Source organism: Equus quagga, chromosome 22 (assembly GCF_021613505.1).
Source record: "Equus quagga isolate Etosha38 chromosome 22, UCLA_HA_Equagga_1.0, whole genome shotgun sequence".
Taxonomy (NCBI): Eukaryota; Metazoa; Chordata; class Mammalia; order Perissodactyla; family Equidae; genus Equus; species Equus quagga.
The window spans coordinates 32750295-32763483 of NC_060288.1; the positions used below are offsets into that span (position 1 = coordinate 32750295).

General features: G+C 41.8%; 1 protein-coding gene across 1 annotated transcript in view; it reads right to left on the reverse strand.

The window, feature by feature from the left end:
* MCPH1 (microcephalin 1) overlaps positions 1-13189 on the reverse strand; it is a 233726-nt gene that overhangs the window by 138846 nt on the left and 81691 nt on the right. The window contains 2 exon segments of the mRNA XM_046648531.1: positions 7386-7548; positions 10305-10342. Coding sequence (XP_046504487.1) covers positions 7386-7548; positions 10305-10342 — 201 coding nt within the window.

Below are 13189 nucleotides of genomic sequence, written 5' to 3' on the forward strand. Positions count from 1 at the left end.
GCCAAAACTGAATCACATTATATCAAGAAAACTGACTCATTATGACATCACTTTTTGATTTATGAAACACTTGATTATAAAGTGGCTTTTTGTCCTTTTGTTAATAGTTAACTGTCTTGAAATTTGGCTGTAGGACTGACTTAGCTTCTAAACTCTTTATCTGCATTTAAACTGATTGAGCTTTAAAACCCTGAATCAAGCCTTGTTCATAAGCTGTTTGGAATCAACGTTTTTCAATAATGTGAATATAGGCTGAGTCACTCCTCACTTCTCTGCTGTATCTTAGAAGGGTGGACAGAGTCATATGCAAGGGAAGGTCACAGGCACTCCACTGCCTTTCACCGAACACGAGTAGCGTAAAACTAAAGGGGAATTGTAGATAAGTCAGAGGAGAATGTGGGAAACACCAAATAAGTGAGGGTCAAAAGACAGGAGTATCTAAAGAATTCAAAGAGCACTATGCTTGAACACAATACAACAAAAAGCTTCAGTCTAAAGGGACACTTTGGTCAAGTTGATTTCTTTATTTTTCTGTTGTGTTACTTCCTGTCTCCCACGAATAGGAAATAGAGCAACTCCTGACACGGTTTTCTATTTCTATGTATCTGCCAGACAATTCAGTCACGAAGCAGGAAAAGCACAAGTTATTCTCTTTGCTGAAAACAGCAGCGCTAACAATGGAGGTAGGAACTGCTGTAAACACATAGAAATTGCCGACACAGTTAAAAAAAAAAAAAAGATTAAGTGAAAATTCAAATTGAATTTTGTTATACAATCACCATAATCTTTTTGATATGCCTAACTGGGCCACATACAACCATCTAATTCTGAAGAACTACTAGAACTCTCCTTTACAAGAAATTTCCAGAGAATACCACACAAACCCTGAAATAAAAACATTCTCAGTAATGTTTTTCTTGGAGGCAAATTTACACTGCTAGCCAAAGAGAATATTTTAAGAATCCCCCAAATTGCATTGGGGACAAGGAAAAAGGAGGAGGCCCAGAGAGAGAGAATCATTCCTTTACACAAAGACAAAGGGATCCTTAAAGTATACAGCATGGACACTTTGAATCTTGACCCCAAAAGAAAGCGCAACCTGTGAAGTTCATATCTAAAGTTATACACAAGTTGCATTAAATCGTGCATTGAGCTTTAGAAATTATGTAGAGTGACTTTATAAATGGCAGGGGCAACTATTCTCTCTCAAAAGTTTCCCAAGTTTGTCCGATTGAATTTCTTTAGACAATTAATGGAAGAGGCCATGTGAGAAGAAGCAATTATCTGTCTTATTTAAGACTGAGGATAAACAGGGAAAGAGATTCAGTCCATTTCTAAACTTCTTTTTTCTTAGGTCAGCAATAATCTATTATCAACAACAAACATGTAACACCTGCTGGAAACATTTGACAGTCATCACAACTACAGGAACAGATATTTCACTTAGTGAAGTGTTTAGGCATCATCATAAAGCAACGTCTGTAGCTGTTCTCACAGAAAGATACAAAACTCAAAATCTGAGAGTGACCACTTGCAGTGATAGTCTGATGGTTTTGGAGAAAGTTAAAATAGACGAAAATCAGTACTACGGTGGCTTTAAGAGAAGTGGTGTTTCAAATAACACTGAATGTCTCCAGAGAAGGAAGGGTACTCTTCTGAGTTCCCTTAAAGGACAAATGCAGGCGCATTCTAATTGTCTACCAAGACCATACCAAGTTCCCAGTCTCATCTCATGTTCCCCTCCCCAGTGAAGGCCCCCCATCATTCAGACTCCACAGACCCTATTTTCCTGCAAGTGCCAGCAGCATTCATGAGCTTTCATGGATACCCCTCAGTGTTAGGATGGACTGGACTAGTCCATGGCAAAGTTATCAATGGTCCAGAGCAAAAGTATCTTTAATTTTAGGGTTAATGCATTCTTTCTGTTTATAAAACTATGGTTACAGCACATGGTAATTGATTCTTATAGCTCTTTGGGGGGAAATTAATATATTGCTGTTTCTGGTGTAACGCTAACATTTATTAAGTTCTTACTTTCTGCCAGTCACCATTATGAGCATGGTGCATGTTTAACTCTTAGCTTGCACACAATCCCATGAAGGACACACTGTCATCGGCTCCATTTCACAAACGAGGGACTGCAGGTTGGTGAGATGGAGCACCTTACTTAAGGCCACCTGGCTAGGAAGTCCCCAGCACGCAGGCAATTCAACTGAATCTAATCCCATTTTATGTGCGGATGGAGGTTAACTTCCGGTCCATGAAATCTCTAAACCTGGGAGCAGCCAGGCAGCGTGGCATTTATTCTGTACTGGATTATTTTCTTATTGGTTTCAGGTTATCACCTTACTAACTGGTAAAAGATCAGAGGCCTGGATCTTGTGGTACAGTTTTGAGGGTCTTCTACTTCAAAATAACTTTAATGTATATGTACTGCCAATTTGGACATTATAAACGATGATAATAAATAGGAATATATGGGACTTAGAGCACACATGTATGTATGTATTTTCATATGTGTATGGATGTGTGTTTTCAGTGTAATTATGTAAACAGTAATCGCCTTTTCACTCCATTCTTTCTCTCTGAACAGCTATTTGTCGATTTCTGTCTTCCTAGTAGAAGGTATTGGACATATGAGATATTAGGTAATTAAAATATACAAACCTCTCAGAAGGCATATCTTACAGAAGAACCTGTGGCTTAATTAGTGGGTTAGTACGGGGGAAAATAATATTAAATTTTGAGACAGCTGCTTTACCACTACTTAAAATCACTATACTGGTATATAAAATACATTAGCGCTGTCTTGCTAGAGCTAAAACCCCGAGGACGGCTTTCAGGTCTCAGCTCCCTCAGTCTCGCCTCCTCTCTCGTCCTGGAGGTCCGCACAGCTGGTCCTCCCCCTGCAGGTTGGCCAAGCTCCCAGCCAGCATCGCCCAGGGAGCCCCACACTACGAAAGAACATGAACAGCTTCGGGATGGTTGGACAACTGAGGCAATCTATTTTATTCTTTTTGTAAGCATTTCTTCTTTAATTTTTTCTTAATGTTCTGTTTCTCAACTGTCTTTCTTTTTGTTTACAATCAACATGCCAGCTCTGCAGCCCAGCAGTTCTGAAACACGTTGTTGGCAGGGCTGGTTCCTTTGGAGGCGCGGAGGGAGAATCTGGCCCGGCCTCTCTCCAGCTTCTGGTGGCTGCCGGCAATCCTTTGTGCTCCTTGGCTTGTCGCAGCACTGGTGTCTCTTACAGGCTTCATGACATCTGTCTTTGTGCGTAGGAGGAAAGGGAACCCTGCTGTATCGTATCACTCTGAAATCATTACGGATCTTTGACAAATCATCATCATCTTACCAACTACTATGCAGTTGTTCAAGTCAATAAACTCAGAATTATCCCTAACTCTGTTTCCCCTCACAACCTACAGCCCATCTATGAGAAAATCTTTGAACTCGACCCTCACGATGTTATCCAAATTGGAGAGCGTCCTGCCACCTCCACTCCTCCTGCCACCTCCTCCCCTCCTGCCACCTCCACTCCTCTTGACACCTCCTCCCTCCTGGCACCTGCCCCCCCTCCTGCCACCTCTCCCCCTGCCACCTCTACTCCTCCTGACACCTCCACTCCTCCCCTCCTGCCACTTCCAGTCCTCCTGCCACCTCCACTCCTCCTGCCACCTCCCCCCCGCCACCTCCACTCCTTCTGACACCTCCACTCCTCCTGCTACCTCCTCCCCTCCTGTCAACTCCACTCTTCCTGCCACTTCCTCCCCACTTGCCACCTCCACTCCTCCTGCCACCAATCCAAGCTGCCGTTTTCTCCCACTTGAATGCTGACCTCAACAGCCTGAGAACAGGTCCCTGATGCCATTCCTGCTTCCCCATAGTGAGCCACCGTCCTTTGAAAATCACAAGTCAGATCATCTTGCTCCCCTGATAGAAAGCTTCCCACGGTTTATCGCGACACAAAGAATAGAATCCAAACACTTGACACGGCCACAGCTCCCTTCGCCATCTGGCTCTCTAGTCTCATCTACTTCTTTTTCTCTTGGCTTCCTCCATCAGCTTTCTTGCTGTTCCTCAAACACACTGTTTCTGCCTTAGGGATTTTCCCTTATTGTGGCAGTCTGGCGCCTCACAGTCTGCACCTGGAGTGCTGACTTTATAGGAACTGCCTGGGAAGGCCAACAGCCCAACACCTGGAGGCCTGGGGTCCTGTGGGGAGAAGGTGGCGCATCTGGAGGAAGTGGAGCTTGGGGCAGTCCTCCTAAGGGAGCCGAGGACAGTCCTACCCTGAGGCCAGCTGGCTCACGGGCAGTCAGCCCACAGTGCAAGAGGGATTCATCCACGTTCATCCACGTTGTGGCACGTCTCCTCATTGCTCTTCACCACTGAGCAGTACTCCATTGGAGGAGTGGACCTGTTTGTTTATCCATTCACCCACTGAGGGACATTCGTGTTTCCAGGTTTGGGCGATTACAAGCAAAGCTGCTACGACATTGCTGTACAGATTTTTGTGTGAGCATAAGCTTTCATCTCTCCAAACAAATGACTGAGGACCGGGGTTGCTGGGTGAGATGGCAAGTGTACATTTAACTTCATGTGAAACTGCCAAGCCGTTTCTCAGGGTGGTTGGACCGTCTCCATTCCCACCAGCAGTGTGTGAGAATCCAGATGCTCTGCATCCCTGCTAGAGGACTGTCAACGTATTTCATAGTTTAGCCGTTCTGCTAGCTACGCAGTGGTGTCTCATTATGGTTTTAATTGACGTTGAGCAGGTTTTCATGTACTTATTTGCCATCTGTATATCTTTGATCAAGTGTTCAAATTTTTTTTTTTTTGCCAATTTTTGTTTGGGTTGTTTGTTTTCTTATTTTTGGATGTAAGTTCTTTGTCAGATGAGATTTGCAAATATTTTCTCCTGGTCTCTTTATAATGTTCTTCACAGAGTAAAAATTCTCAATTTTGATAATGTCTAATTTATTAATTTTTTTCTCTTACACATCATGCTTTTGGTGTTGTATCTAAGAACTCTACCTAAACCAAGGCATGAAGACTCTTCTCCTATGTTTACCTTTAAGAGTTTTGTCATTGTGCCTGTTAGTCTCTGATCCGTTTTGAGGTAGTTTCTGTATGCAGGGTGAGGTAGGTTCATTTTTTTTGCACATAGATGTCTAATTGCTCCAGCACCGTTTGTCGGAAAGACTGACCTTTCTCTGCTGAATTGCCTCTGCAGCTTTGTGAAAACCAGTGGGCCATATCTGTGCGGCTCTATTTCTGGACTGTCCGTTCCGTTCCATTATGTCTGTCCTTCCACTGATACCACGTTGTCTTGATTACCGCAGCTTCAAAGGACGCCTTAAAATCAGGCAGTGTTAGTCCTCCAACCTTGCGCTTCTTTTTCAAAACGGTTTTAGTTATGCTAGTTCCTTTTTCCCTATACATACATTTTAGAATCAGCTTGCCCATATCTTCAAAGAATCATCCTGAGATTTTGATTGGTGATGTGTGAAATCTACAGGTCATTTTGGGGAGGAGTGACATTTTAACCACATGGAGTCTTCCAACTCATGAACACAGTATGTCTCTCCATTTATTTAGTTCTTCGATTTTTTTAAATCAGTGTTTTGTAGTTTTCAGCCTACAGATCCTGCACCTATTTTTATGCTAGATTTATACTTAAATATTTCCATGTTGTATCCTTGTAGGCTGACAATTTGCCGAACTCACTTATTAGTTCTAGGAGCTTTTTGTAGATTTCTTGTGATTACCTGCATGGACAATCATGTCTACGAACAGAGATAGTTTCATTTCTTCCTCTCCAACCTAAATGCCTTGTATGTCGTTTTCTTGCCTTATTGCACTTGTACATCATTCATTCACTTATGTGACTGAATGGCCCAGGTTCCTCCCTCCAGGCAGAAGGCCCAGGTGGGCAGTGCTGTCTGAGCACCAGAAGGTTGTTAAATGACAGGTTTTACTTCCTGCCTTTCTCACAGATAATGGTGACTCCCACATACAGTGACTGTGAGCTAAATTTGCCTCCGGTTCTGTTTCTACACACGATTAGTGGGAGAATACTGGCAGTACACTGAGCAAACACATGGAGGCATCCAGGGAGTCGGTCCTTACAAAGGGCGGCAGCGAATGCTGAGTCTCATGTCTGACCTCTCTGGTCTGCTCAAAGTCCCAGAAGAATAGGTTGGATACAGAATCAAGTACAGATGTGTATCTTCGTGACAGATAAAGAACATTTTTTCCTCTGAGACACGAGGGAAGGAAGAGCTGACTGATGAAGATACAGAGACATTGTACATTGTACAAGAAAACAGGGTAGTCATTCGTGGAAGCTAGAGTTATAAGTGATATTTCATACAAATCAATGTGGATTAGTACCAATAGATAATTAGGTAAAGTACTCCCCAACTGCCACCAATGCAAATACTACTTTGTTAGGGAATTTCTACCTTTTCCACTTCATGACTTTAAGCACTAATGTCTTAAACCTCTTGTATCAGGGAGCTTCAGGGCTAAATTATGACACGGGAAAGACCACAGTGGTTCTTAAAAACACATCTGTAGTTTGCTTGCAAATTATAATTCCACTGGTTTAAATTAACACGGTATTAATATAATACATTCTTAGTGGGAGGAGGAAGGAAGGTGGATACTTAGCAGACACAAACTAACACAAGTAACAAATGACGCCACTCTCATCAGACAGCAATGTTTCAGGGTGAACACCGGTTGACGATTGAAGTAAAAATAGAAAGAACAACAAACAAATTAAATTTTTATGAATAATGAAAATGATGTTTTTTTCCCCAAAAAAACTACCTTTAATGCACAGAAATAAGGGCAAGTAATGTTACAGATAGATATGGGTAAGATAAAACATATCCAATGGGACTAAATGAACATGTTTCATCCTAAGTAAATCCATCTGTAAAAACAATCGCTGAATTCTTTTGGCTTTTTAAACCATCGCTAACATAGGTCACACTATTTCTTGGTCAAACACAGAAGAAAGTGCACTGGACTGTGAGAACATGCATTCTGTGTTTTCATTCCAAGTCTGCTCTGACCCTGCTTCTGCCAGGGGCCGAGAGGTCTTTATCTGGAAGGCGGCTCCTTCTCCTGCTCTCCGTCCTCACCACGGGACTCCTGTGCCTGAGGGATCAGCAGTGGCTGAAGGCTGATGAGCCAGAGGGAGAAGAGTTCGAGGACAGAACAGCATTCACCGCTCACAGGAAAGTGTGCAAACTGACAAGGATGTGCATCGGCATGAATCTAGGGTCCCCACCTCGGAGGACCAAATCTATCAAAATGCCTTCTGTCTTAGAATACGTAACTGAGACACACATTGTGCTTACGTCACTGCTCACCCATTCGTAAGAGAGAATCCAGCAGCCGCGTGCGATTCCCAGCAGCACATTCAGCGTGCGCACAGGCTTCCCCACGAGCACGTGAGTGGTCGTTTCACACACTTCCGGGGCAAAGGAAAAGCCCTTCAATTTGTTCAGAACCTGGATGATGATGTTCTGCTTTCTATTAAATAGGAAGGAAAAAATCAACAAAATGAATATGTTTTCTGCACATGAATATCGAGCTGATTACATTGAATAAAAAACTCAAAAACTAGAAAGCTAAAATTCTATGCTGATTTCAGCTATGGTGTTCATGTCTTAATTTCTTTACAGTCAATGACTTGAAATTTGGGGAAGTAAAAAAACTTTAGCTGTAAACTCCAACTGTCAATTTTAATGGCCGAGAGAACTGTGGTCCCAAGGTTGTAAATGGCTTCCCCAGACCCTGTGGGTAGGACTGCAGTCAGCACCAGAAACAAGACCTCCTGAGACCAGCTTAGTGCTCTGCCCACCACAGCAACTATTTACTTTTTTTTTGGTGAAGAAGATTGGCCCTGAGCTAACATCTGTTGACAATCTTCCTCTTTTTGCTTGAGGAAGTTTGTCACTGAGCTAACATCTGTGCCAATATTCCTCTGTTTTGCATGTGGGATGCTGCCACAGCATAGCTTGATGAGTAGTGTTTAGGTCTACGCCCCAGATCCAAACCCGTGAACCCTGGGCCACTCAAGCAGAGCTTGTGAATTAAACCACTACGCCGCTGGACCAGCCCCAATTATTTGCTTCTTATGTTTATTTTAACCAATTTGTACATGGTGAGTACAAAGCTTCTCATCCACTTATTTTATTTTGAAAATAAAACATTTATTGGGAGTCAAACACAGTTTTTCTACTAAGCTGGGAAAAAAGTCCTTTTTAATTAAACCATCAGATCAAATCTTAGAGCAGAGGCTCCTTATTTTCACATAGCTCATCATGGCTTATCTTCTGGTCTGTCATTTCATTAATGCCTTAAGTACCTTTCTTTTTTGTTAAAATATTCTTCCTATCCAACTTCCTCACCAAATAACTCTCCATCCTTCCTCTCTTCCTTTTAAGATCACCTTTCTAAGCCCTTTAGTTCTGTACCTTGCTTTTCCCTCTCTCCCAGCAAATTTTGGAACTCCCCAGTGAAATACAAAGGGTATGTAGGGCTTTCTAAGCTACAATACACAGCGTGTTAAGAAATAAAATTCTTGGGGCTAGTCTGGTGGCATAGTAGTTAAATTTGTGCACTCTGCTTCAGCAGCCCCAGATTTGAGGGTTCGGATCCCGGGCGCAGACGTACACACTGCTCATTAAGCCACGCTGTGGTAGCATCCCACATGCAGAAGAGAGGAAGATTGGCACAGATGTTAGCTCAGGGCCAATCTTCCTCACTAAAAAAAAAAGAAAGACAGACAGAAAGAAAGAAAATTCTCTCCTCTCCAGAAATTGCATTACAAAGGGAAAAAGGCCGCTCTTGTCCATGCTTACACAGACTGCCTCCAATAATCTCCCTTCCACTTTATGCCACATGGATCTCCAGTGAACTTGGGTTTGTCAGTCACAAGCCTCATAAAACGAAAGGCTTGAACTACATCACAATTTTAAATTTCTAGAGACACCTAGGGTAGAGAAGACGAATGGGTCAAGACCTGGGCCCCATCCCATTACCACTTCAACTAGAGGATCTGTGCTTATTGGAATTGTGGGAAAATATTAAAGTTGGGAGGGGAAAGGCAAAGAAAACAAAAGCAAAAAGAAGTGAAAACCTCTAAGCCAAATGCTCTCCAGAACCCTTCATTTCGCTGTATTTATGATTTTCCTCATTACAAGTCTGGCAGCTGCCAGCTATTTGTTGGATTTGCTAATAAACAACAAGTGTCTTTTCAGGACATGGCTAATCAACACAGCATCAGAAAGTCTAGGTCTTAGTAACTTCAGACAAGAAGTATATGTGCGGAAAAAGAATAAAAAGAGAATGTGGCCTAAATGAAAAGTTTGATTTTCAAATCTTTGAGTGAGAAAATAATAGTTATTCATGTTTTTTTATTTGGAGCAAAAATATAGACTTTTAAAAATGTTATATGCCTATCGATTATTCATTTCTGTATTAAGAGTATTTCGAATGTCCAATATATTTCATAGGACATTAACGCAAATCGTGAGTGTGCTTTTTTTCACTAGTTAATGATGGTGTTTGAATTATCAGTCCTTTTAACTTCATGCCATGGGTAGGAAAAGGATCCTGCTACAGAAAGTGTTCTAAACGTGCACTCTTTTAGGGGCCTATTTTTCACTGAAATATCCCAATGGTTTGATGAACGTCTTAAATCCTTAAAACCTATGATTGATAGAAAAAATACGGTTTTCCCCTCTAAACAGGAATTCAAAAATCTGTTACAAAAAATATAGTGCTGTGTTTTTGTTGGATGTACTTTATTGTGTTAAATGTTTAAGGAAGATGATAAGAGCATGCCAGCAAGCTATTAACTCTTCCACCAAATGTGTAGACGCTTGGTTTAATACAGTTGTAGACAGCTTTCCACCCGTGTTTCTTTGAGACCTTTGAGGGGAATGTTTCAGCCAGCGATGCTCCGCTTAGTGAACATTCAGCCAGTGGGGGTGGTGGACACACGGAGCCATCAGGTATGAAGCAAGCAAGAGGACCAGAAAATCCCTAAGCCCTCTTAATGCTGTCTACACAACACAGAAAGCCTGCAGGGCTAACCTGTTCAGTCTTTTAACCATCTTTTTTTATTTCCAATGATCTTCTAACTCCAATATTAATTATATAGAGTAACAGCGATACAGTACAAATCTATGAGCTGCCCAAAAGCACAGCATCACAGTACACGAAAGAAAAGCCTAAAATTTTATATTGAGCAGAAAGTTATCAAAACAAGGAGTACTTACTCAGATGGCATGCTTGTCATGACTAATGTTCTTGTTGGCTAGAGATTTCAAAAGAGAAGGAACAAAAAACAGTCAAAAATATAAAAAATATTTTTTTCCCACAGAAATAAACTTTAATACTTTTTTTGAAAAGTTACATCACTTAAAAGTAAACACGTAAGCATATATCAAAGAAAAAAAACTTTGTATTTCTGGAAAAAAAACAGCCCAGGAGATAGAAACTCAGATACTATCCCTAAACGAGTCCAAAATAATACAGGACATGAAGCAGAAGAGCAAAACAGTGTTTCCCTCCAGAAGTCTGTTCCACTAGTTAAGCTGGCGGAACTCCAAACGTGCCAACCTGTTTATGGACTTCCGAGGAAGGAAAGGGTAAGAAAGGCATCTTTTTGAAGGCTTAAGAACCATTTTTCCCAAGGCTTCTAGGCAACTATGTTCTTGTCTCAGACATATGTACGTGATAACGCTTGTGCCTCTGTTGTACGGGTCAAGCAAATTCTTTAATCCCTTGCACAGGGAAGCACAGATAATGGGACTGCTTATGTATGTGTTGGCATCTCCTTTTAACTGGAATTGTAAAGTTTTTTAAATAAAAGTTTTAAAATTTTTTTACTTATATAACAAATGCACACTGATGGCAAAAAAACTTAAATGCTTTGGACATACATAATTAGAAATATAAACTCCCCTGTAATTCCACCAGCCAAAAATAACTATTGCTTAATAATTTGTTATATATTCAGCCAAATGTTGTCTCTATGGGAGTGTATTTATAATTTTTTCAAAAACAAAAGCAAATGCACATTATTCACATACTTTTGCAAGTCTTACGATATGCTTCAAATGCAACCAATTGCTTAGTATAACCATGAACTAAGCACGCCACACTTACTCGTGTCTTGAATGGTCCTCGTGGACAAATGAGAAGGAGGAAAAAAAGGCATCCCAAGGACCCCAGGTGGACACACAGGATGGAGCTGAAGGGACTTGTGTACCGTATGGGTGTACTTGGGGAAAGCAGAGGAAGGAGAATGAAGAGATAATATAAACCAAAAAGATGTTCAAAAGAAGAACTCAGGAGGCTGGCCCCGTGGCTGAGTGCTTAAGTTTGCGTCCTCTGTTTTGGTGGCCTGGGCTTCAACAGTTTGGAAGCTGGGCGCAGACCTACACACCGCTCATCAAGCCATGCTGTGGTGGTGTTCCACATAGAAGAACTGGCATGACCTACAACTAGGATATACAGCTGAGTACTGGGGCTTTGGGGAGAAAAAAAAAAAAGACGAAAATTGGCAACAGATGTTAGCTCAGGGCCAATATTCCTCACCAAAAAGCATATTAAACACCCCCCAAAAAACAAAACAAAGGGGCCGGCCCAGTGGCACAGCAGTTAAGTGCACATGTTCCGCTCTGGCAGCCTGGGGTTCACCCGTTTGGATCCAAGGTGAGGACATGGCACTGCTTGGCAAGCTATGCTGTGGTAGACATCCCACATATAAAGTAGAAGAAGATGGGCACGAATGTTAGCTCAGGGCCAGTCTTCCTCAGCAAGAAGAGGAAGATTCACAGCAGATGTTAGCTCAGGGCTAATCTTCCTCAAAAAAAAAAAAAACTGAAGAACTCAGAGAGTGGCAGGGGAGCCACTAACAGATGACCTCTGCCCTGACTTTTATCCTTCAGGAACATTCTTTATTAGCTGTCATCTGTTTTGGACACAAGTGGAACAATTGCAGCACAGCAACCTGGGTTGGATCTGGAGACAAGGCCTTTATGTAGGAGTCTCTAAGCATCGGGTAAGATTCTGGCTGAAACCTAATCCTCCTCTTCAGTGTCATCCTTGAATGACAGGCCCAGTGACGTGGCCAGCCCCCAGTAAAATCCAACAGAAGCCCATTCCATGGCATCCACTTTCTTCGGTGGAACCATCCAAAAGAAGCCGGTAGGGTTTCATCTACGGGAAGTACCCGTAGTCTAGGACCAAGGGATGAAGGGGAACGGGAAAAGGAAATTCTCTTGACTTCTACAATGCTGGGTTCTTTTCCATGACGTCACCCTCAGACAATTTCTCTTCTTTACCTATATGCACTTTCGAGGTGGTCTCTCACATGGCCTTGTGGTTTACATACCAGCCACATGCTGACAATTCCCAATTTCGTATCTCTAGCGTAAACCTACTTCCTGACATCCAGACTCAAATATTCGACTGCTTACTTGATATCTCCATTTGGAAGTCTAAAAGGATCTCAAATTTGACATGTCCAAAGCTAAAATACTGTTCTAGTCAGGCAATTAGGCAAGAAAAGAAACAAAAGACATCCAAATTGGAAGGGAAGAAGTAAAACTATCTCTATTCACAAATGAGTTGAGCTCATGAGCAGGACGCCCAAAGGAATCCAGAAAAACTGTCAGAACTAATAAACGAATTCAGCAAAGTTGCGGGATACAAAATCAGTGCATAAAAATCAGTTGTATTTCTATACATTAACAATGAACAATCAGAAAAGGAAATTAAGAAAATTTCATTTACAATAGTATCAAAAACAATACAATACTTAGGAATAAAATTAACAAAGGAGACACAAGACTTGTACACTGAAAATTTTGAAAACATTGGTGAAAGAAATTAAAGAAGACCTAAAGAAACGGGAAGGCACGCAGTGCCCCCCCCACCGCAGGGCTTGATGGTGTGAAGGCGACAGCACTGTTCAAAGCAGACTCAAGGCACTCCCTATCAAGTCCCATGCGCTTTCTGCAGAAACAGAAAAACCTATCTTAAAATTCACATGGAATTCCAAGGGAACCCTAATAGCCAAAACACTCTTGAAACAGAACCATAAAGTTGGAGGTCTCCCACTTCCTGATCTTAAAACTTACTACAAAACTACTAT